A 22,519-nucleotide genomic window follows, 5' to 3' on the forward strand; every position below is an offset into this window, starting at 1 on the left:
CGTGGTTCGGGGCCCTGATGTGCAGCCGGTGTAGTATCGATCCCTGTGGCCACAGACCACAATTAATTATGCTATATGTTTCTATATAGCCTTAGTGGCTATAACATTTTTATTAATATCAGCAGGCCCATGGATTTTTGTATGTACCTTTGCCTGCCTGAGGGAAACATACCCTGAAAATGACAACCCCTGTTGTCCAGTTCTTTTTCCCAGGATATTGGTTTAAACAAACACACCCACTAAACCTGGCCGGAGTATACACCCATTTGCATGGGCCAGAATTACCATAAACAAGTCTTCAATGTCAACAAGTTACACATGTTTACAAACTACATGCTCTCCCCTGTTAACGTCAGTCAAATAGTTGTCACTTCAAAGCTGTCTGCCATGAAATAATCAATCAGCAGACTACATGCACGGACGAATTTCCGGATTTTGGACAACCAAATGGGAAGATAACTGTAATCTGAGGCTCTGTCGGTGAGGTGAGCCCATTGGGTTGTTTCTTGTTGCAGCCAGTGCACCACGACTGGTATTTCAAAGGCCGTGGTATGTGCTATCCTGTCTGAGATGGTGCATATAAAAGATCCCTTACTACTAATGGAAGAATGGAGCGAGTTTCCTCTCTAAGATTTTGATTAATAAATCAGTGTGCTCTAGCAGGGCTAGCTCTGTGTTAGCAGAAACTTTGCCAAATTATCTATTAAAAGTTAAAAAATTGCAGAAACCCAGTTATTTTGTAACAAAATATCAGTTATTACATTAAATTATTTTGCCAAATTAAAATAAAATTCGCCAATTGTTTTTGAAATTCGCAATTGGCGAGTGTGTCTAGTGGTGTTGTTAAACAAAACAAACTTAAACTTTATCTAAAATATTTCTTTTCTCCACCTCGTGCATTTATCTCCGTTGTTATGATGGGATTTAGCTTAGTAGATAGAATACTCGCCTGAGGTGCATGGGTCATAGGATCCAATCCCTTCAGCAGATCTATTGGGGTTTTTTTTCTCTCATCCTAACCCGTGCACCACGACTGGTGTATCATAGGTTATTCATATAATATTGTATTTACTCAGGGTTTTAAAACAGTTTTTTTGCAACATCAATTTATTTAAGGATTGTTTATTATTTCATTTACATTCATCAGTATATGAAGAAAAAAAATCATCGACTTTTACTGTAGAATCGGTTGCTTTTTTTTTCGTTCACAAAAGAATTAGCGGATTTGTTTTTGTTCATAACCTGATCGACGTAAACAAAACCCCCAAACAATCCTTACAATTAAATTTGAAACATATTTTATTTTGAATAATTTGTTTTGTTCTTAAAAGCTCAATAACACAAAGTGCCAGTATAAAGTGACATCATCAGATATTGACGTTCCCTGGCAACGTTCATCGAGCGATGAACAAACTCGCATTGCTACGCCTGGACCGATAGGATGACATTATATATAGTAATGAATGAAACAGAATTTTAATCAAGTAATGTTATATCTTTTCAGTTTCCCGCCTTTTCTGCGAGAGCGAGTCGTTCAAGATGGACCTCATTCTGGATGTGAACACACAGATCTATCCAGTCGACCTAGGTAAAACTTATAGCAATCAACAGACAGATTTATCCAGTCGACCTAGGTAAAACTTATAGCAATCAACACACAGATTTATCCAGTCGACCTAGGTAAAACTTATAGCAATCAACAGACAAATTTATCCAGTCGACCTAGGTAAAACTTATAGCAATCAACAGACAGATTTATCCAGTCGACCTATAGGTAAAACTTATAGCAGTCAACAGACAAATTTATCCAGTCGACCTAGGTAAAACTTATAGCAATCAACAGACAGATTTATCCAGTCGACCTAGGTAAAACTTATAGCAATCAACACACAGATTTATCCAGTCGACCTAGGTAAAACTTATAGCAATCAACACACAGATTTATCCAGTCGACCTAGGTAAAACTTATAGCAATCAACAGACAGATTTATCCAGTCGACCTAGGTAAAACTTATAGCAATCAACAGACAGATTTATCCAGTCGACCTAGGTAAAACTTATAGCAATCAACAGACAGATTTATCCAGTCGACCTAGGTAAAACTTATAGCAATCAACACACAGATTTATCCAGTCGACCTAGGTAAAACTTATAGCAATCAACACACAGATTTATCCATCCAGTCAATCACCTAGGTAAAACTTATAGCAATCAACAGACAGATTTATCCAGTCGACCTAGGTAAAACTTATAGCAATCAACAGACAGATTTATCCAGTCAACCTAGGTAAAACTTATAGCAATCAACAGACAGATTTATCCAGTCGACCTAGGTAAAACTTATAGCAATCAACAGACAGATTTATCCAGTCGACCTAGGTAAAACTTATAGCAGTCTAGGTAAAACATAGCAATCAACAGACAGATTTATCCAGTCGACCTAGGTAAAACTTATAGCAATCAACACACAGATTTATCCAGTCGACCTAGGTAAAACTTATAGCAATCAACACACAGATTTATCCAGTCGACCTAGGTAAAACTTATAGCAGTCAACACACAGATTTATCCAGTCGACCTAGGTAAAACTTATAGCAATCAACACACAGATTTATCCAGTCGACCTAGGTAAAACTTATAGCAATCAACAGACAGATTTATCCAGTCGACCTAGGTAAAACTTATAGCAATCAACAGACAGATTTATCCAGTCGACCTAGGTAAAACTTATAGCAATCAACAGACAGATTTATCCAGTCGACCTAGGTAAAACTTATAGCAATCAACACGCAGATTTATCCAGTCGACCTAGGTAAAACTTATAGCAATCAACAGACAGATTTATCCAGTCGACCTAGGTAAAACTTATAGCAATCAACACACAGATTTATCCAGTCGACCTAGGTAAAACTTATAGCAATCAACACACAGATTTATCCAGTCGACCTAGGTAAAACTTATAGCAATCAACACACAGATTTATCCAGTCGACCTAGGTAAAACTTATAGCAATCAACACACAGATTTATCCAGTCAACCTAGGAAAAACCTATAGCAATCAACACACAGATTTATCCAGTTGACCTAGGTAAAACTTATAGCAATCAACACACAAATTTATCCAGTCGACCTAGGTAAAACTTATAGCAATCAACAGACAGATTTATCCAGTCGACCTAGGTAAAACTTATAGCAATCAACACACAGATTTATCCAGTCGACCTAGGTAAAACTTATAGCAATCAACAGACAGATTTATCCAGTCGACCTAGGTAAAACTTATAGCAATCAACAGACAGATTTATCCAGTCGACCTAGGTAAAACTTATAGCAATCAACACACAGATTTATCCAGTCGACCTAGGTAAAACTTATAGCAATCAACAGACAGATTTATCCAGTCGAAGGTAAAACTTATAGCAATCAACACACAGATTTATCCAGTCGACCTAGGTAAAACTTATAGCAATCAACAGACAGATTTATCCAGTCGACCTAGGTAAAACTTATAGCAATCAACACACAGATTTATCCAGTCGACCTAGGTAAAACTTATAGCAATCAACAGACAGATTTATCCAGTCGACCTAGGTAAAACTTATAGCAATCAACACACAGATTTATCCAGTCGACCTAGGTAAAACTTATAGCTCAACAGACAGATTTATCCAGCACCTAGGTAAAACTTATAGCAATCAACAAATTAAATGATTAGAAAACTTCATGAAACCAGTGATTTATCCAGTCGACCTAGGTAAAACTTATAGCAATCAACAGACAGATTTATCCAGTGAAAACTAGATACAGAAATCTGACCTAGGTAAAACTTTTGCATATTTTATTAGTCCCATACCAGTCCAACCGGAGGGGACTACAGGTTTCATCTCTGTCATTCAGTCTTGTCTGTCTGTCCATCTCTCCGTCTATCCCACCTATAGTTTTTCGGGTGTGTTTTTTTCACAATGCCTTGGGATATTGAGATGAGAATTTGTGTATATCTTTGTTGTGTACTGTTACAGATCAAGTTACCTAATTTTGACAGAGTTGTGGCCCTTGAACTTAGGAGATATGAAAATTTGTTTTTCAAACTTGTTTTTGCAATGCCTCAAGTTACTGAGCTAACATTTTGTGTATATCTTTATCATATTCTGTTACACATCAAGTATAATTTTCATAGTGATTTACCAATTTTTCACAGAGTTATGGCCCTTGAATTTACGACGGGGAATACAACTCTGCTAACACAGGGCCATCACGGGCAGATCCGTTTGAGTACGTCATGTACGGAAAAGTGTACCGGATTGAGGGAGAAGAGGGAGCCATCGACTCTTCACGACTGTGAGTTAATTTTTTATCATTGTTCCATCTCGTCTTGACTGAAGTCTAACGGCGAGATATAAATACAGGGGCTCTGGTCTTGAAAGACAGGCCTTTGCATTGTTTCTGCCAGAAATAATATTTTGGGTATGACACTATAGAATGGAATGCAACCACAGTCAACAGGGGATATGGGGGGCCTCCCGCAGAAAGAAATTGGGTTACGTTTAGGTTTAGGGTCAAGAAAACATACAGTAATGATAAGAGTTATTAATTTTGTCAAAAGGTTAAACAAAATCTGCAAAATATTTTGAGTATGGCGCCATACCCATTTTACCCACTGGCAGAAACCATGCAGTTTGGATTTCATGGAACCGATTGTTTACGGTACTGTAATGAGAGTGTGTCGGTGAAATCACGGAACTGAAATTCGTTTCACACGATTATTATATTTAGTATTACTATTCAACGAAAATAATATATATATATATATGTATATATTTTTATTTTTAAAAAAAACCGAAAGATTACCATGATCACAAGGTATGGAACCAAAAAAGTGTTTCCCGTGAAATTTGAAATCCTATGGCTTGAAATTGTGGCCTGCGAAAAACAAAAAGCAATCAATTATTTAGACCTAGCAGATGAAATAAAAATTCACTTGTTTAAAAAAAAAAAATCTCATGTCATTCTTTTTAAAGGGACAGACCCTAGTTTCAACCCGTGAAAATTAACACTAAGTTTAGTTAATCTACAAACCTGTAACACATTTGGATAAAGTTACAATTGAGTGAAACATGAGTCTGTGACTTTGAAATGGCGAAATACCCTCTAAAAATAGACTAAAACTCGACTCCATAACTGTTACTTCTCAGACACACATGCATTTTAAAAAATATTAGAAATGCATTTTGTGATATTAAAAACACCAGGATGACCAAAAACACTTTGAATGTACAGAAATTGATAATCTAAACAATAAATTCTAAGTAAAGTTTGATTTCAGTTATCAAAAAACGGCTATAATAGTCAAAAATATGCCTTAGTGTTTAAAAACTAGAGTCTGTCCCTTTAAGAGAGAGATGTGTGAACAATTATCTCATCTGCTATTTAACTGTTAATTCTGTTATATTTTAATTCTATAATGCCTAAAATCCATCTCGGAAGAAAATCCAAACCGAATTCTTACCATTAATTTTCAGAAAGCGTACTGTGTGTCATGCACCCTGCCAATTTCAAGCCTTATTTTTATACTTTAATACTTTGTGTGCATATTAAAATTATGAATTTTATTTTTGTTTAGTGAAATAAATTGCATGTTATTTCTTGGCAGAAACTTGTACATTGACATAGCCAAGAGTTTACAGGAAACATGTTTTGTTTTTTAAAACTTTTGATTAACAACAGATGGTAATCATTTAAAAATTGTGTAGCAACTACTATACAGATGGAAAGAAACAAGAGAACACATGACAGTTTAGACTAGATTTAATTTACTGTTAGATTAGTTACGCCACTATAGAATACAGAGATGTGTTGTGGGATAGACTGCCAGTAATACAGTTAACGTCATGACACTGGATGAGGGTTTTGACTGCTGTTAATACTTATGTGTTCCCTTATTTCTTTCTATCAGTATATTTAATGTTTTAGAATTGCGTAGCAATCTCTGGAATTTGTGTAGCTAATCGTGTAACAATACTGTTCAAAATATTTCATGGTTTATATTGGGAGCTAGCCACATTGAAAAGGGGGTGGGGGGGACTACACTGTCCCGCAGCCATGTTTTGTGCTGACAGGCAAACATCAAAGGTGGTGGTGTGGGGGGGGGGGGGGGGAGAGAAGAGTTGTGATTAAAGAGTGTATTTGTGATGGTTCCCCTCTGGCTAAGCCAGTAAACCTCTATACACAATAGCTCAGTGTTTTTATGAGGATACCCATTAGATATGTACAGGGCTTGAACTAAAAAAATTGTCTCCCACAGCAATGTTTAAAAGAATTGCAATGGATGAAACAGTCCAACGACAGCAATTTTTAAGCCTGCCTATGGCATTTGCAGCAAATAAACCTGATTGGAAGGCTTTCTTGTTATATATAGACATTTTTTAAATGTGCAAATGTTAAATATTGGCAGATAATGTACACCAGGTGTATACATTTCGCCATTGTTGAGAAGCTTTACCGACAGCACAAAAGTGCCAACTGTGATGCTCTCTCACTACGGCAATTTATATCTCAATGACAGCAATTGCCGTTGGTGCCGCCGTTAAGTTGAAGCCCTGGGCATGTATCATAATCATGTAACATGTAAGGTAGCCGCGCATGTCTTGTTTTCCCAAAATGTCAATGTGCTACATGTACTTTAGCTTTAACTTGCATGTCTTCGGTAAACAAATGTCCATCTCAGTCTAGCAGTAGAGTTTCAAGGTTTCTTTGTGTACACTAGTTAGAAATGTTTAAAACGGAGCGTGCAACTAAAGGGAGATAAGCCTTGTTATCTAGTTTGAAGGCATTTTGTGTACATTACGTATAGTCATAATTTTAAAGGTGTAACACAAACTAATTTTCAGGTAAAAAAATAAAAATAAATTAATAAAGGGAGATAAGCCTGATTATTTTGTTTAAAGATTTTTTGGTGTACAAAAGTTAGTCATGATTTTCAGGTAAAATTGTGATTAAAAACATGTTACTAAAGGGAGATAAGCCGAGTTATCTAGTTTGAAGGATTATCTGTGTGTATTAGTTGCAGACTTTATTTTAAACAGTACTACTAAATTACATTTTCATGTTAAAACAAAAAATAGGGGAGATCTTACTAAAGGGAGATAAATCTTTGTTATTTTGTTTGAAGGTTTCTTTGTGTACACCAGTTAGAGATGGTTTAAATGGAGTGTAGCACTAACATTTTTAAGTAAAAAGTGAGGAGAAAACAAATCTTATTAAAGGGAGATAATCCTAGTTACATGTATCTGGTTTGAAGGGTCCTTTCTGTATATAATTGCAGTAGTGGTGTAACGAATACACATGGTGGCGAATACGATACATATCATGAATATGAAGTAACAAATATGAATATGTATTCATGTCCATGAATAAAAAAAGTGAACATGTTTTGCAGAAAGGAAAAACAGTATTTTTAAATTTAAAAACCCCAACTTGTTAATCATGGGTGTTTTTTTTAAACAAAAGCGAAATTAAGGTACACGTAGGATACCAGTCCAATACGTTGAATAAAAAAGAATTGGTCTATGCACTTGATCTACTACAAAACCAGTCTTGACATCATAAAAACAGTCGCATCGGTATTGTGTTTTGGTTAGTGTGAATTAGAAACATAAATTATACAGTTAGCATTTCATAATATTATATGTATTTGTGTATTTGGTTCAGCTAGTAACAAATGCGAATGCAGCTACAATGTAGATCGCTGTTCGGTGCACCGAATATTCGAGAATATCTTACGTTACACCCTTAAATTGCAGAAATCTTTTAAATGGTGTTCCACTAAAGGACATTTTCTGGTGACAAGTGGAAAAAGGTTCTTATTAAAGGGAGGTAAACCTGTATGTCCTGCTGCCAGGCTTTCTGAAAGGTTTCTATGTGTAATTGTTGTTGTTAGTCTGCATCTCGTTTATATGCAGAAGTGAGCAAGATTTTATTTTTGATTAAGGGGAGATAAGCTATTATGTCCTATGTAATATCACCTGATACAAGACTTTTGTTTTAAGGCGAGCAGTCACCCGTGTAAGATGAATTTTAGACGTATTAATGGACAAAAGTAATGTGTACCTATAGGTTGTATACTACCAAATCAAATCCCATAGACGACAATAGTAACATGTGGCTAAAACTCCCACCTGCAGCATATCAGTCCACATAAACACCACAGATATAAATACTACCACCCCTCCCTCTTAAAGTAAATCAGAAAAAATGGGGGTCAAGCTATTCATTTCAGAGATAGCGGGTAGTATATATGACTAGCCTAGTTCCGCACAAAATTTTAGTATACTTTTTTCACAGGTACCCCATACATGTTTGAAGCACAAGGCTACTTGATACAGTGGTACCAGATGAAATTAAAATTGCATACATTTTTTGCACAGACTAAAACTAATTTTTTTTTTACAGCCAATACACTCACATTTATAACCAATCACAAGACTGTGGTGTTAACTTCTCTATCAAAAGTTCGGTGCACCTCGAACTTTGACCCAGCCGGAAGTTATTTGGTTTAGTACAATTCTGTTTTTTATGGGATAACATGGATATTGGTATAGACAGACCCTAGTTTTTAAACACTACAATATGTTTCACTATGAGAGCCATTTTTTTATCATTAAACTTGTATTATTATGTGTATTTTATTATTTAGATTATCCATTTCCATACATCCAAAGTGTTTCTGGACAACTTGGTGTTTGTAATAGCATGGAATGCCTTTTTTTATAATTCTAAAAATACACATATCTCTGAGAAGTAACAGTTAGGGCGACAGGCTCTAGTGTATTTTTAGAGGGTACTTATTAGTAGTACTATAGTATTTGGTGCCAAATTTGTCGCATGATCAGAACCAGTCATTAAGTCTTTTTATGACTGCTGATATTTTCTCCTCAATTGCAGATTTAATTGGTCAGAACTGATGATTTTTATTTACCACCGTTTTTTATTCTGTAGTTCCCTATAAATGATTAAAAACTACATTTTATTGGGGATATCACCACTTATAAAAAACCCGGAAGTGGTAGTGTTCATCATTGCAGTTATCTATCGCTGGTGTTAATAATGTCCACTGTTTTATAAAAGTGAAACTACATTTATCAGCTAGCGATGTCAATGCGATTGATTCATTTGAGAAAGACAGAAATAAAATAACAGAACAGTGATATCCCACATTAGAGGATTCTTCTTCTTCTTCTTATTTAAAATCTTTATTCTTTTTCAGCTATCTTTATTAAAATAGTTGTTGTACTTTGATTGATTTACCAAAACCAATGCTCAGGACCAACATTATTTCAATTTATTAAAATGTTTTGTCCGGTTCAACTATGTAAAAGTTGAGTCGGCTTATGTAAATCATACCAACCTTTTTGCACTAGATATGAATGGGAAAATTAAGGGGTCGGCCTATCTGCAGACTCGGCTAATACACAGTGATATATGGTATATCAAAGGTCATGGTATCTGCTGTCCTGTCTGTGGAAAAGTGCATGTAAAAGATCGCTTGCTACTAATGGAAAAATGTATGGGTTTCCTCTAAGACTATATGTTAGAATTATGACATTTTTGACATCCAATAGTTGATGATTTAATTAATCAGAGTGCTCTAGTGGTGTCGTTAAACAAAACAGACTTGAGTGAAAGTGCAGTTTGAAAGTGCTGGACAGCGTGGCTTTAAGAGATGAGTCACATGACATGTTTGTTGGAGATGACCCGAGGTGTGCGCGGGAGTTTCACGTCACGTACTGTTGACCCGCAGACAATATACAGGTGTCGCGCCATGTGTCGTCACGGAGATAAGTGGTCGCTAAGACAACACATTTCCAGGTTGGGATTAGGAAGGGAAAACAACCGAAGAATCACACTTCCCTGTCATGTATGTTCGTCTTTCAACAATGTGAAATCATTTTTAATTTTTTTTTTTAAATGTTTGAAAGAAAAGGACTATTTGTTTGACAAAACCTCAGAATATTATATATTATTATATGACTGACTAATTGGTGTTTGATAGCATATGGTTATTTTGACATTATGTGAAAGGAAGAGAGAGAGAGAGACAGAGAGAGAGACAGATAGAGAGTGAGGAGAGAGAGAGAGAAAGAAAGAAAAAGAGAGATAGTGAGAGAGAAACAGACAGAAATAGTGAGAGAAAAACAGACAGAGATGGAGAGAGGGGGCTGAGGGAGAGAGAGAGGGATAGGAGAGAGGGAGGGGGAAAGGAGAGAGAGGAGGGGTGAAAGATATATGGAGACATTGGGTTAAAGCACAGAGGGAGGCAGAAGGAAAGAAGAGAATGAAAACGAGGGTGGTGGAAGGAGAGAGCGACAGAGAAGGGATAGGGGAAGTGAAAGGAGAGTGAGGTGGTGTGGTGTGGGTTCGCCAATTGTTCTTAAAATTCACAATTAGCTAGATTGACGATGACAACCTTGAATAGATCTGGTTAGAATAAAACCAAATTAATGTTGTGTTTTTTTACTCATCGAGACAGAAATGCACAGAGCTGCATATGTGTGCCTAGCTGCCCTTACCCACCCTCACCCTCAAAGCTACTGCTCCTTCAGATGCCAGGGTTTCTGCTAAAGGGTAAAACGGGTATGGCGCTGTACCAAAATGTTTTTGCAGATTTCTTTTTTTAAGTTAACCGTTTGACAAAATTAATTACTCTTATCATTACTATATGATTTTCTTAACCCTAACCCTAAACTTAACCCATTTTCCTTATTGGGGGGTGGGGGGGGGGGGGGGGGGGGGGGGGTACCTCCTGTTGATTATGGTTGCATTTAATTTCATAGCGCCATACCCAAACCCATACCCATACTTTGTGACAGAAACACTGGACCGTTAGTCTAGAAGCAAACACTTGGGGTGGGAACTGTTACTCTTCAAATTTTCCCACTTCAATACTGAGACGATGGAAAAGCTAAATTTAACATGCTCCGAAATACTCAACAGAGTACAATCTATGATTCTAAAGTGTGTGTGTGTGTAAGAGAAAGAGTGTGTGTAATATATAATGTATATCTGAGAATTAAAAAAAAATTTGTTTTGTTTAACGACACCACTGGAGCACATTGATTAATTAATCATCAACTATTGGATGTCAAACATTTGGTAATTCTGACTCAGTGTCATCAGAGAAAACCCGCTACATTTTTCCTAATGCAGCAAGGGATCTTTTATGTGCATTTTCCTACAGACAGGAAAGCACATACCACGGCCTTTGACTAGTTGTGGTGCACTGGTTGAAATGAGAAAAAAACCAACTAGTTGAATGGATCCATCAAGGTGGTTCAATCCTGTGACTCAAACACCTCAAGCGAGCACTCAACCGACTTAGCTAAATCCCACCCTTGTATATTTGAGAGAGAGAGAGAGAGAGAGAGAGAGAGAGAGAGAGAGAGAGAGAGAGAGAGAGAGAGAGAGAGAGAGAGAGAGAGAGAGAGAGAGGAGAGAGAGAGAGAGAGAGAGAGAGAGAGAGAGAGGGAGAGAGAGAGAGAGAGAGAGAGAGGAGAGGGAGATAGAGGGAGAAGAGATGGGGGCGGGAGGGGGGGATAGAGAGAGAGAGAGAGGAGAGAGAGAAGAGAGAGAGGAGAGGGAGGGGGAGAGATATAGATAGAGAGAGAGAGGGAGAGGGAGGGGGATAGATAGATAGAGGAGAGAGAGAGGGGAGAGGGGAGGGAGGGGGAATAGGATAGATAGAGAGAGAGAGAGGGAGGGGGATAGGTAGATAGATAGAGAGAGAGAGGGGGGGGGGATAGGTAGATAGAGAGAGAGAGAGAGAGGGAGGGGGATAAGGTAGATAGAGAGAGAGAGAGAGGGGGGGGATAGGTAGATAGAGAGAGAGGGAGGGAGGGGGATAGATAGATAGAGAGAGAGAGGGAGGGAGGGAGATAGATAGATAGAGAGAGAGAGAGAGAGGGAGAGGGGGATAGATAGATAGAGAGAGAGAGAGAGAGAGGGAGGGGGATAGATAGATAGAGAGAGAGAGAGAGAGAGGGAGGGGGGATAGATAGATAGAGAGAGAGAGAGAGAGGGAGAGGGAGGGGGAGGAGATAGATAGATAGAGAGAGAGAGAGAGGAAGAGAGAAGAGAGGGAGGGGGATAGATAGAGAGAGAGAGAGAGAAAAAAAAAAGAGAGAGGGAGGGGGATAGATAGATAGAGAGAGAGAGAGAGGGGGGGGGATAGAGAGAGAGAGAGAAGAAGAAAGAGAGGAGGGGGATAGATAGAGAGAGAGAGAGAGAGAGAGAGAGAGAGAAAAAAAAAAGAGAGAGGGGGGGGGATAGATAGATAGAGAGAGAGAGGGAGGGGATAGAGAGAGAGAGAGAAGAAAGAGGGAGGGGGATAGATAGATAGAGAGAGAGAGAGAGAGGGAGGGGGATAGATAGATAGAGAGAGAGAGAGAGGGAGGGAGAGAGAGAGAGATAGGGAGAGAGAGAGAGCATGAGAGAGAGAGGGGAGAGGGGGAGAAGAGAGTGGGAGATGGGGGAGAAGAGATTATGAGAGGGAGAAGAGATCATGGGGGGAGGAGAGCATGAGAGGGGGGAGAAGATAACATGAGAGGGGGAGAAGAAATCATGAGAGGGGGAAAGAGATCATGAGGGGGGAAGAGCATGAGAGGGGGAGAAGATAACATGAGAGGGGGAGAAGAGAGCATGAGAGAGGGGGGAGAAGAGAGACAGCTAGGGACAGACATACATGTATAGACAGAAAAAGAATTAAAGAGAAAACAAGGCAGTTTGCTGCTTTCTGTTTTGGTATACATCTTTATACATACATCCCAGCCCACCCCAGCAGGCGTGTTACAGTTTAGATTACATATCTTTAAAAACAATCGATGCTTTGTGTTTTCTCTGTACTTGTGAGTTGTTATCTTGTGCACATGATGAGATTTACATGTACTGAGTAATCACAAACAATAGTTGTGTCTGGTACACTGACTTTAAAGTTTGAGGGGCGGTGGGGGTTTTGATGAGGGGAAAGAGTAGCCCCTGAAGTGGTGACAGTGGGTTTCCTCTCTCAATATATTTGTGGTCCTTAACCATATGTCTTATGCCATGTAAGCGTAAATAAAATGTGTTGCGTGCGTCGTTAAATAAAACATGTCTTTCTTTGGTGGGGGGTGGGGTGTATTTCAGAATTGTATTGCTGGTCTGAGGTGCAGTGAGTTGTCGGATATACTATTGGTGTTGGGAATCAGTTAGAATTTCATCGTCAGTCATTGGTTATGATCAGTTTGCACAGGGCACAATATTTCACGAGAAACGCAACTTTAAAATCACAAGAACCACCAATCAGTTACTGTACGTGGTGAACAATTACATTCTAAAATTAAAAGTACCATATATCAGTATTGAAAGTGAAAATCAGTTTATGTTTTTAAATGCATTTGAAGCATCATTTTAGCACAGAACCCATAGTTCAAGTGTTTTAGGATTAGGTAGGCCTAACTCATCGGTTATGTTCATGTAACCAAACAATCAGTTACCTAAGTAAAACTCACGTGAACTGAAGATTTTGAAAACTTCAGATACACATTTAAATTTTTAAAAATGAAAATGGCACTTTTTCACAATTTTAGGGGATGGGAGAGGGTGTGTGTGTGTGTGTGTGCGTGTGCGTGTGTGTGAGTAAACCTCAAGTTTAACTGACTTCTGGTTACCTACAATTTTGAAATATTGTCACCTGTTTGCATCAATCAATCAACTTTCGACTACACAGTCGGTTAGAATTATATTAGCATATAATAAGGATTGATATTATAAGCACCATGCACATATTGTGATATTCACTGGGATATACATGTACCCTACAAACACCATACACATATTGTGATATTCACTGGGATATACATGTACCCTACACACACCATACACATATTGTGATATTCACTGGGATATACATGTACCCTACAAACACCATACACATATTGTGATATTCACTGGGATATACATGTACCCTACAAACACCATACACATATTGTGATATTCACTGGGATATACATGTACCCTACAAACACCATACACATATTGTGATATTCACTGGGATATACATGTACCCTACAAACACCATACACATATTGTGATATTCACTGGGATATACATGTACCCTACAAACACCATACACATATTGTGATATTCACTGGGATATACATGTACCCTGCAAATGTCTAAGTTTGCCTTTTATGACTTTTAAAGGGACATACCCTAGTTTTTAAACACTAAGGAAATTTTTTGACTATTAGAGCTGTTTTTGATAACTGAAGTAAAATTTTACTTAGATTTTATTGGTTAGATTATCCATTTCCGTACATTCAAAGTGTTTTTGGTCATCCTGGTGTTTTTAATATTACAAAATGCATTTCTCATATTTTTAAAAACGTGTGTGTGTCTGAGAAGTAGCAGTTACGGAGTTAGGAGAAAGTTCATATAAAAGATCCCTTGCTGCTTTATTTGTAGCGGTAGGTCATATAATCCATGGTATGTACTGCCCTGTCTAGGAGAAAGTTCATATAAAAGATCCCTTGCTGCTTTATTGGTAGCGGTAGCTCACATAATCTATGGTACGTACTGCCCTGTCTAGGAGAAAGTTCATATAAAAGATGCCATGCTGCTTTATTGGTAGCGGTAGCTCACATAATCTATGGTATGTACTGCCCTGTCTAGGAGAAAGTTCATATAAAAGATCCCTTGCTGCATTATTTGTAGCAGTAGATTACATAATCCATGGTATGTACTGCCCTGTCTAGGAGAAAGTTCATATAAAAGATCCCTTGCTGCTTTATTGGTAGCGGTAGCTCACATAATCCATGGTATGTACTGCCCTGTCTAGGAGAAAGTTCATATAAAAGATGCCATGCTGCTTTATTGGAAGCGGTAGCTCACATAATCTATGGTACGTACTGCCCTGTCTAGGAGAAAGTTCATATAAAAGATGCCATGCTGCTTTATTGGTAGCGGTAGCTCACATAATCTATGGTATGTACTGCCCTGTCTAGGAGAAAGTTCATATAAAAGATCCCTTGCTGCATTATTTGTAGCAGTAGATTACATAATCCATGGTATGTACTGCCCTGTCAAGGAGAAAGTTCATATAAAAGATCCCTTGCTGCTTTATTTGTAGCAGTAGCTTATATAATCCATGGTATGTACTGCCCTGTCAAGGAGAAAGTTCATATAAAAGATCCCTTGTTGCTTTATTTGTAGCGGTAGCTTATATAATCCATGGTATGTACTGCCCTGTCAAGGAGAAAGTTCATATAAAAGATCCCTTGTTGCTTTTTTTGTGGCGGTATCTTCTGTGATAGGGGCGAGATCTAGCTCAGTCGGTAGAGTACTCGCAGGATCAAACCACCTCAGTGGACCCATTCTCATATTGGGTTTCTTCCCATTCCAACCAGAGCACCACGACTGGTATATCAAAGGTCGTGGTATGTGCTGTATTGTCTGGGGAAAGTGCATATAAAAAATTCCTTGCTGCAAATGTTTGACATCCAATAACTGATGATTAATAAGCCAATGTGCTCTAGTGGTGTTGTTAAACAAAACAAACAAATAACCAAACTTCTGTGACAACGGTCGGTTTAATCAAGTTAGACACCAAATGGCCATAGTTTTGTTTCATTTCAGCTTATTTTCGTGCATATATCCAATTAAGGTTCAAGCACGCTGTCCTGGGCACACACATCAGCTATCTGGGCTGTCTGTCCAGGACAGGGGTTTAGTGGTTAGTGAGAGGAAAGAGGGTGTAGTGGTCGTACACCTACCCACTGAGTCGTTAAAACTTGTTCTGGGTGGGAGCCTACCAGCCTGTAGACCGATGGCTTATCCACGACATCACCGAGGCCACTGACCATAGTTTAAAAATGAGCTGAGATGTTGTTAAACAAACATTCCTCTTGGGTTTTTTTACTACATAAGATTTCTGTATGTTTAAAGTGCTTTGGTACTTTCTTCTTTTATTTTCACAAAAATGTCAATCTTCTTTAGGATTATCTCATGAACTTGCCAGTAATCTTAATGCGTTCTAAGCCTACCAATTAGCGTCCTTTTGTCCTCCGCGGCTACGACTGTAACGGCATTACTAACACCGGTTTTTCGGGGACATATTTGCCATCGTCTCACACATATATACGGAAAAGTGTGCGTCTGTCATGTCTGGAGGGGAGACAACGGAACGGCGGGAGAGATTCGCACTGTCACCGGGTTGCTAATCTTGGCAGAACAAACGTTATGACACGGCCGCAGATTTGCCCCGACTGCTTATTCAAGTTATAAAAATGAGCCGGCAACTCGCTGGTTCTCCACTCTGGATGCCTATTTTAGTTGTGAAAACACGAACATTAGCGCATGCCTGTCATGCAACCAGCAGCCGAAGACGGTTTGGTGATGGCGCGAGATGCCGGCACAGAATACGAGTCGGCAAATATTAATATGGCGGCTGGAAACAAATAAAGTCGCGAGGACGTGTTTGGAGGGTTCCGTTTGCCTGGCACGCTCGGACCCAGCACGTCTTGCGCCCGGCCGGTGTTTATTCTTGTTGATTGAGAGCCGTTGTTTTTAGGTGAAAAATTCATACAAGGCTTTTTAAGTCTCCGTGTTGTAGGAGGGAACATCATATGTCGGAGGGACTTTGGTCGCAGATGGTCGATCGTGGTCGAAGATGAGATTTCGTGTTGGGTTTTTTCTTTCTTTTTTCAAAGTTGAAAGTCGTTTATGACGGTTGGTGTTTTGTGAAGTTGCTGTCGTTTGTTGTTGTGGATGGAGCGAAGGGGAAAGAAATGTTTCTTGTGTTTACCTAGCTTTGCTGGCAAAGAGAAGTCAACTGCTTGAGGAAATTAGCGTGTGTTAGGACACGGCGAAATGAGGACAGACTCGATGGAATGTTTAAACGTGGATGTTGGGGAAAAGTTTTCAAACGTTTTCTAAGAGCAGACTTTTGTGTGTTTGTGTGGTTAAAATTATTACTTATAACGTTCGATTTATACCATATTATTGTATTTGTTTGATCTTCTTTTTTCTGTTTTCATTTTTAAATATTTGGTTTGTACTTTGGTTTGTACTTTATTATTTTATTTATTTGATCTGTTATCGTTTTCTTTCTTTTTTAAATTACAATTTCATAAATACATTTTTTAAATTTTGTTTGTTTTGATTTTATAATTTTTTTTAATTTAAATTCTTTTTGATATTTTAGTTTTCAATCAAATGTTTTATTTTTATTTGTTTTAAATTAACTGATAATGTTTTGATGTAGTGGCTTTTTTCCTTCTGAAAACAGTCATGTTTATGTATTTAAAATTATTACTACAATATTTATTCTTACAGTTATACATTTTGTTTGTTTTCACTAAGTGCATTTCTTTATTATTTATCTTTTGAGCATGTGCAATAGCTGATATGTTTTGGGGGGTTTCATTTCGAGTGTTATTAAACATTCATTCATTCAATCTTTTTCTGGATGTTTTAAAGTGTTCACTTCAGTTTAAATGTTTTAACTTTTTAAAGGACTGTTAACAGTTTTTATAATTGCCTAATGGTGCAATATTTTAGTAAATTTCTCACTGGTTTGGGTACTTTAATTTCACTGCATATTTTCGTTATTTTATTTTGAAATAGAAATGCTAAGTACTGTTTCAGAAATCTAGTTCAGATGTCATGGAATTATTTTAGGAACTGACTGCAATTATTTTTCAGTTCATGCAAATATGATCTGAACTAATGTTGTACACACTTTTGTATGACCAGTTTTAAAAATTATTATTAATTTTTGTATGACCACCGTTTTTTTAAATCTAATAAGTAAATTTAATTGCATTATTTAAGAACAGTACCGGGTACAGTATATGTCTGCAGTATTTTTGCCAGAAAGAAATTTTTGGGTATGGCGCTATGGAATTGAATGCAATAATGATAAAGAGTCATTAATTTTGTCAAAAGGTTAACTTAAAAAACTAAAATCTGACAAACAAATTTGGGTATGGCGCCATACCCGTTTTACCCTCTGGCAGAAACCCTGGTCTGAATTTGTTTTGTTTAGTTTTAAATGTGTTTGTAGTTTTGTTTAGATAAAGTTCATTAAGATATGTGTGCCATAGGAATGCAGACATTTGTTCACTAGTTCCACTTTTCCACTTCTTCTTCATCTGCATTCAGGCTATATAGTTGATGATGCTTTAGATATGGAGTCTGGTTGTGTTTAGATAAAGTTCATTAAGATATGTGTGCCATAGGAATGCTGACATTTGTTCACTAGTTCCACTTTTCCACTTCTTCTTCATCTGCATTCAGGCTATATAGTTGATGATGCTTTAGATATGGAGTCTGGTTGTGTTAAAAAAACAAAAAAAACGCTATCTGGATCAAGTCTTCCCTGCTGCCCCAAAGTTAGTCAGCTAGTGTATCTCCATTCGGCCAGTGCTTTAATCTTCGACCAGCCTCGTTGGCATCATGGTTAGGGTTTAGGCCATCGGTCTACAGGCTGGTAGGTACTGAGTTCGGATCCCAGTCAAGGCATGGGATTTTTAATCCAGATACCGACTCCAAAACCTGAGTGACTGCTCCGCAAGGCTCAGTGGGTAGGTGTAAACCACTTGCACCGACCAGTGATCCATAACTGGTTCAACAAAGGCCATGGTTTGTGCTATCCTGCCTGTGGGAAGCACAAATAAAAGATCCCTTGCTGCCTGTCGTAAAAGAGTAGCCTATGTGGTGACAGCAGGTTCCTCTAAAAAACAGTGTCAGAATGACCATATGTTTGACGTCCAATAGCCGATGATAAGATAAAAAATCAATGTGCTCTAGTGGCGTCGTTAAATAAAACAAACTTTACCTTTTTGCTTTAATCTTGTTTCACTGTACATGGGACAAGACAGCATGATGTACTCTGGAGACTGTGGTCCTGTCTGACGTATAATTCATCAATTGTCAAAAACATGTATCAGAGAGATATCACCCTGGTTTCACTGTACATGGGACAAGACAGCATGTTGTACTCTGGAGACTGTGGTCCTGTCTGACGTATAATTCATCAATTGTCAAAAACATGTATCAGAGAGATATCACCCTGGTTTCACTGTACATGGGACAAGACAGCATGATGTACTCTGGAGACTGTGGTCCTGTCTGACGTATAATTCATCAATTGTCAAAAAACATGTATCAGAGAGATATCACCCTGGTTTCACTGTACATGGGACAAGACAGCATGATGTACTCTGGAGACTGTGGTCCTGTCTGACGTATAATTCATCAATTGCCAAAAACATGTATCAGAGAGATATCACCCTGGTTTCACTGTACATGGGACAAGACAGCATGATGTACTCTGGAGACTGTGGTCCTGTCTGACGTATAATTCATCAATTGCCAAAAACATGTATCAGAGAGATATCACCCTGGTTTCACTGTACATGGGACAAGACAGCATGATGTACTCTGGAGACTGTGGTCCTGTCTGACGTATAATTCATCAATTGCCAAAAACATGTATCAGAGAGATATCACCCTGGTTTCACATTGAATTGTTGGTGTATGTCAGAGAGTGTACCATCCTCGTTTCACTGTGAGGTATATATCAGAGTGTGTCTGTCTGGTTTCACAGCGAAGGTGTATATCAGAGAGGGTGCCACCCTGGTTTCATAGTGAGGTGTATATCAAAAAGGTGGCCAACCTGGCTTCAGTGGGGTGTATATCAGAGAGGGTGCCACTCTGGTTTTACAGTGGAGTGTATCACGAAGGGTGCCACCCTGGTTTCACAGTAGGGTGTATATCGGAGAGGGTGCCACACTGGTTTCACAGTGGGGTGTATATCAGAGAGGGTGTATATCAGAGAGGATGCCACCCTGGTTTCACAGTGGGGTGTATATCAGGAGAGGGTGCCACACTGGTTTCACAGTGGGGTGTATATTGGAGAGGGTGCAACCCTGGTTTCACAGTGGGGTGTATATCAGAGAGGGTGCCACACTGGTTTCACAGTGGGGTGTATATCAGAGGGTGCCACCTTGGTTTCACAGTGGGGTGTATATCAGACAGGGTGCCACCCTGGCTTCAGTGGGGTGTATATCAGAGAGGGTGCCACCTTGGTTTCACAGTGGGGTGTATATCAGAGAGGGTGCCACCCTGGCTTCAGTGGGGTGTATATCAGAGTTATACATCAGAGAGGGGTGTATATCAGAGAGGGTGCCACCCTGGATTCACAGTGAGTTATATGTGTGAACACAGCTGGTGGTATCTTTTCAGATGTGCACAATGTCAGCGAGATTTTGTTTGCTGTATAACTCAAGTTATTAATGTAATACTGTTAGAGCTGTTAACATTTCTGTGGATTTGTACTAAAAAAAAATGTTGAAAAATACCTGATGATATTTAGACAGTTTTGATTTTTCATAGTAATAATATCTGTTGATGATTTCTGTTCGTTGACGTTTAGTCATGGTCATGGTCACACAGTGTGGTGTTTCTGTAAGATGTTTCCTGTGTCACACTGTCAGTAGAAAGGTATAAAAGACTTGGGGAGCTTAAATGATCTACACAGACTGAACATCTAGTTTAGAAATTACAGAAATTACAGTAATGTTCACGGCTTGGTGAGACACCCGATAGCTGATGTAGTCTATGTGCTGCTGGGGTGTTGTTAAACATTTATTCATTCTTTAATTCATTCATTCATTCATTCATTCATTCATTCATTTATTGTTGTATTTTTGTTGACAGCTCACTAATGTTTTCACATGCACATTAACATGTACCTGATTTTTGTTTTTTTGTTTTAAAGGTAGCAATTTAAAAAATACAACATTTTTATATAGTTTAAAGAAGATGATATTCGTGATTGATGTAAATAGCTGTACAAGCAGAGGGCTCTACAGAAATACTCAATGTCTACTTCTTCTATAGGGGGATGGGACGTAGCCCAGTTGTAAAGCACTCGGATGATGTGCAGTCGTTTTGGGATCAATTTCCATCGGTGGGCCCATTGGGCTATTTCGCGTTCCAGCCAGTCCACCACGACTGGTATATCAAAGGCTGTGGTATGTACTACCCTGTCTGTGGGATGGTGCATATAAAAGATCCCTTGCTGTTAATGAAGTGGTGACAGCGGGTTTCCTCTTTCAATATCTGTGTGGTCCTTAACCATATGTCCGACGCCATATAACCGTAAATATAAATAAAATGTGTTGAGTGTGTCGTTAAATAAAACATTTTTTTTTCTTACATGTATTTCAATTCACACAAGTTAGTCCTACACCCCAGAGCATTCATTCCAGACAAACGAACGAACAAACCTCCTCGATGTAGATTGTTACATAGTGTTGCACTTACTTTTGTTTTTGCAGAAGAATCGAAATAAAACAGTTTTGATGTATTAAATGATGCAAGTCTATGGGTTTTTTTCTTACAGTAGAGAAAATTTAAACTGCAGACTCAGTCTGATAAGATGATTTGTGGTAGGGTGAGACAGCTGTCTACAGTTAACTGCTTTATTGTTGGGGGAAGTGGTTTCATTATATACAAGACATGTATACTATTTATGGAGAATTCACTAGAGGTTTGATGGTGAAATTGCTATAAGCTAACAGCTGAGCCAAACGTCATAAGGAACATTTTGCTTAGCTGACAACTCGTGTGCAGTAGGCTTAAGAGTAGCCAATATGGAGGGATGAATTTTCTTTCTGTGTATCAACAAAAAATTAATATTAAAAAAATCATTTGTTAGACACAAATAAATAGTCATAGTTTAAGATGTGCTGAAGTGTCGTTAAACAAAAATTTCAAAAGGGTGGGACATAGACCAATTGTAAAGCTGCTTATCTAATCTTATCTACTGGCTCCAACCCAGAGTGAGTTCTTACGGGCTGAATGGGTAAGGTGTAAGGCCACTACACCCTCTTCTCTCTCACTAACCACTAACCAACTAACCCACTGCCCAGGATAGTGTGCTTGAACCTTAATTGGATATAAGCACAAAAATAAGTTGAAATCAATCAATCAATCTAATGTTTGGTCGGTCTAGAATTGATCCTCATCGGTGGACCAGTGGGGCTATTTCTCATTCCAGCCAATGCACCATGACTGGTACATGTATATCAAAGTCTGTGGTATGTGCTATTCTGTCTGTGCGATAGTGCATATAAAAGGTCCATTGCTCTTAATGGAAAAATATAGGAGGTTTCCTCTCTGGGACTATATGTCAAAATTACCATTTGACATCGAATAGCCCATGATTAATAAATCAGTGTGCTCTAGTGGTGTCGTTAAACAAAACAAAGTTTTAATTGTTGCTCAACTGATAGCTCACGTTTGCGGTAGGCTTTAAGAGTGGCCTGTATGGAAGGAATGGGTTTTTTTTCCTATCCAGTAATGTCGCTGGGTGAAAATTAAAGGAGGGCAACCGTGCAGCACCACACAAAACCTCCCCCCAAACACACACACACACACTCACACACACACACACATACACACACCTGAAAGCATGGTTACTATC

General features: G+C 38.4%; 1 protein-coding gene across 1 annotated transcript in view; it reads left to right on the forward strand.

Annotated features, from left to right (window-relative positions):
* The window catches only part of LOC121386389 (DNA-directed RNA polymerases I, II, and III subunit RPABC3-like), a 70,280-nt gene that overhangs the window by 8,289 nt on the left and 39,472 nt on the right, over positions 1-22,519 (forward strand). Inside the window, 2 exon segments of the mRNA XM_041517267.1 lie at positions 1,505-1,634; positions 4,201-4,338. Of these exon segments, the coding sequence (XP_041373201.1) occupies positions 1,505-1,634; positions 4,201-4,338 (268 nt within the window).

The sequence above is a fragment of the Gigantopelta aegis genome, chromosome 12, assembly GCF_016097555.1.
Source record: "Gigantopelta aegis isolate Gae_Host chromosome 12, Gae_host_genome, whole genome shotgun sequence".
Taxonomy (NCBI): Eukaryota; Metazoa; Mollusca; class Gastropoda; order Neomphalida; family Peltospiridae; genus Gigantopelta; species Gigantopelta aegis.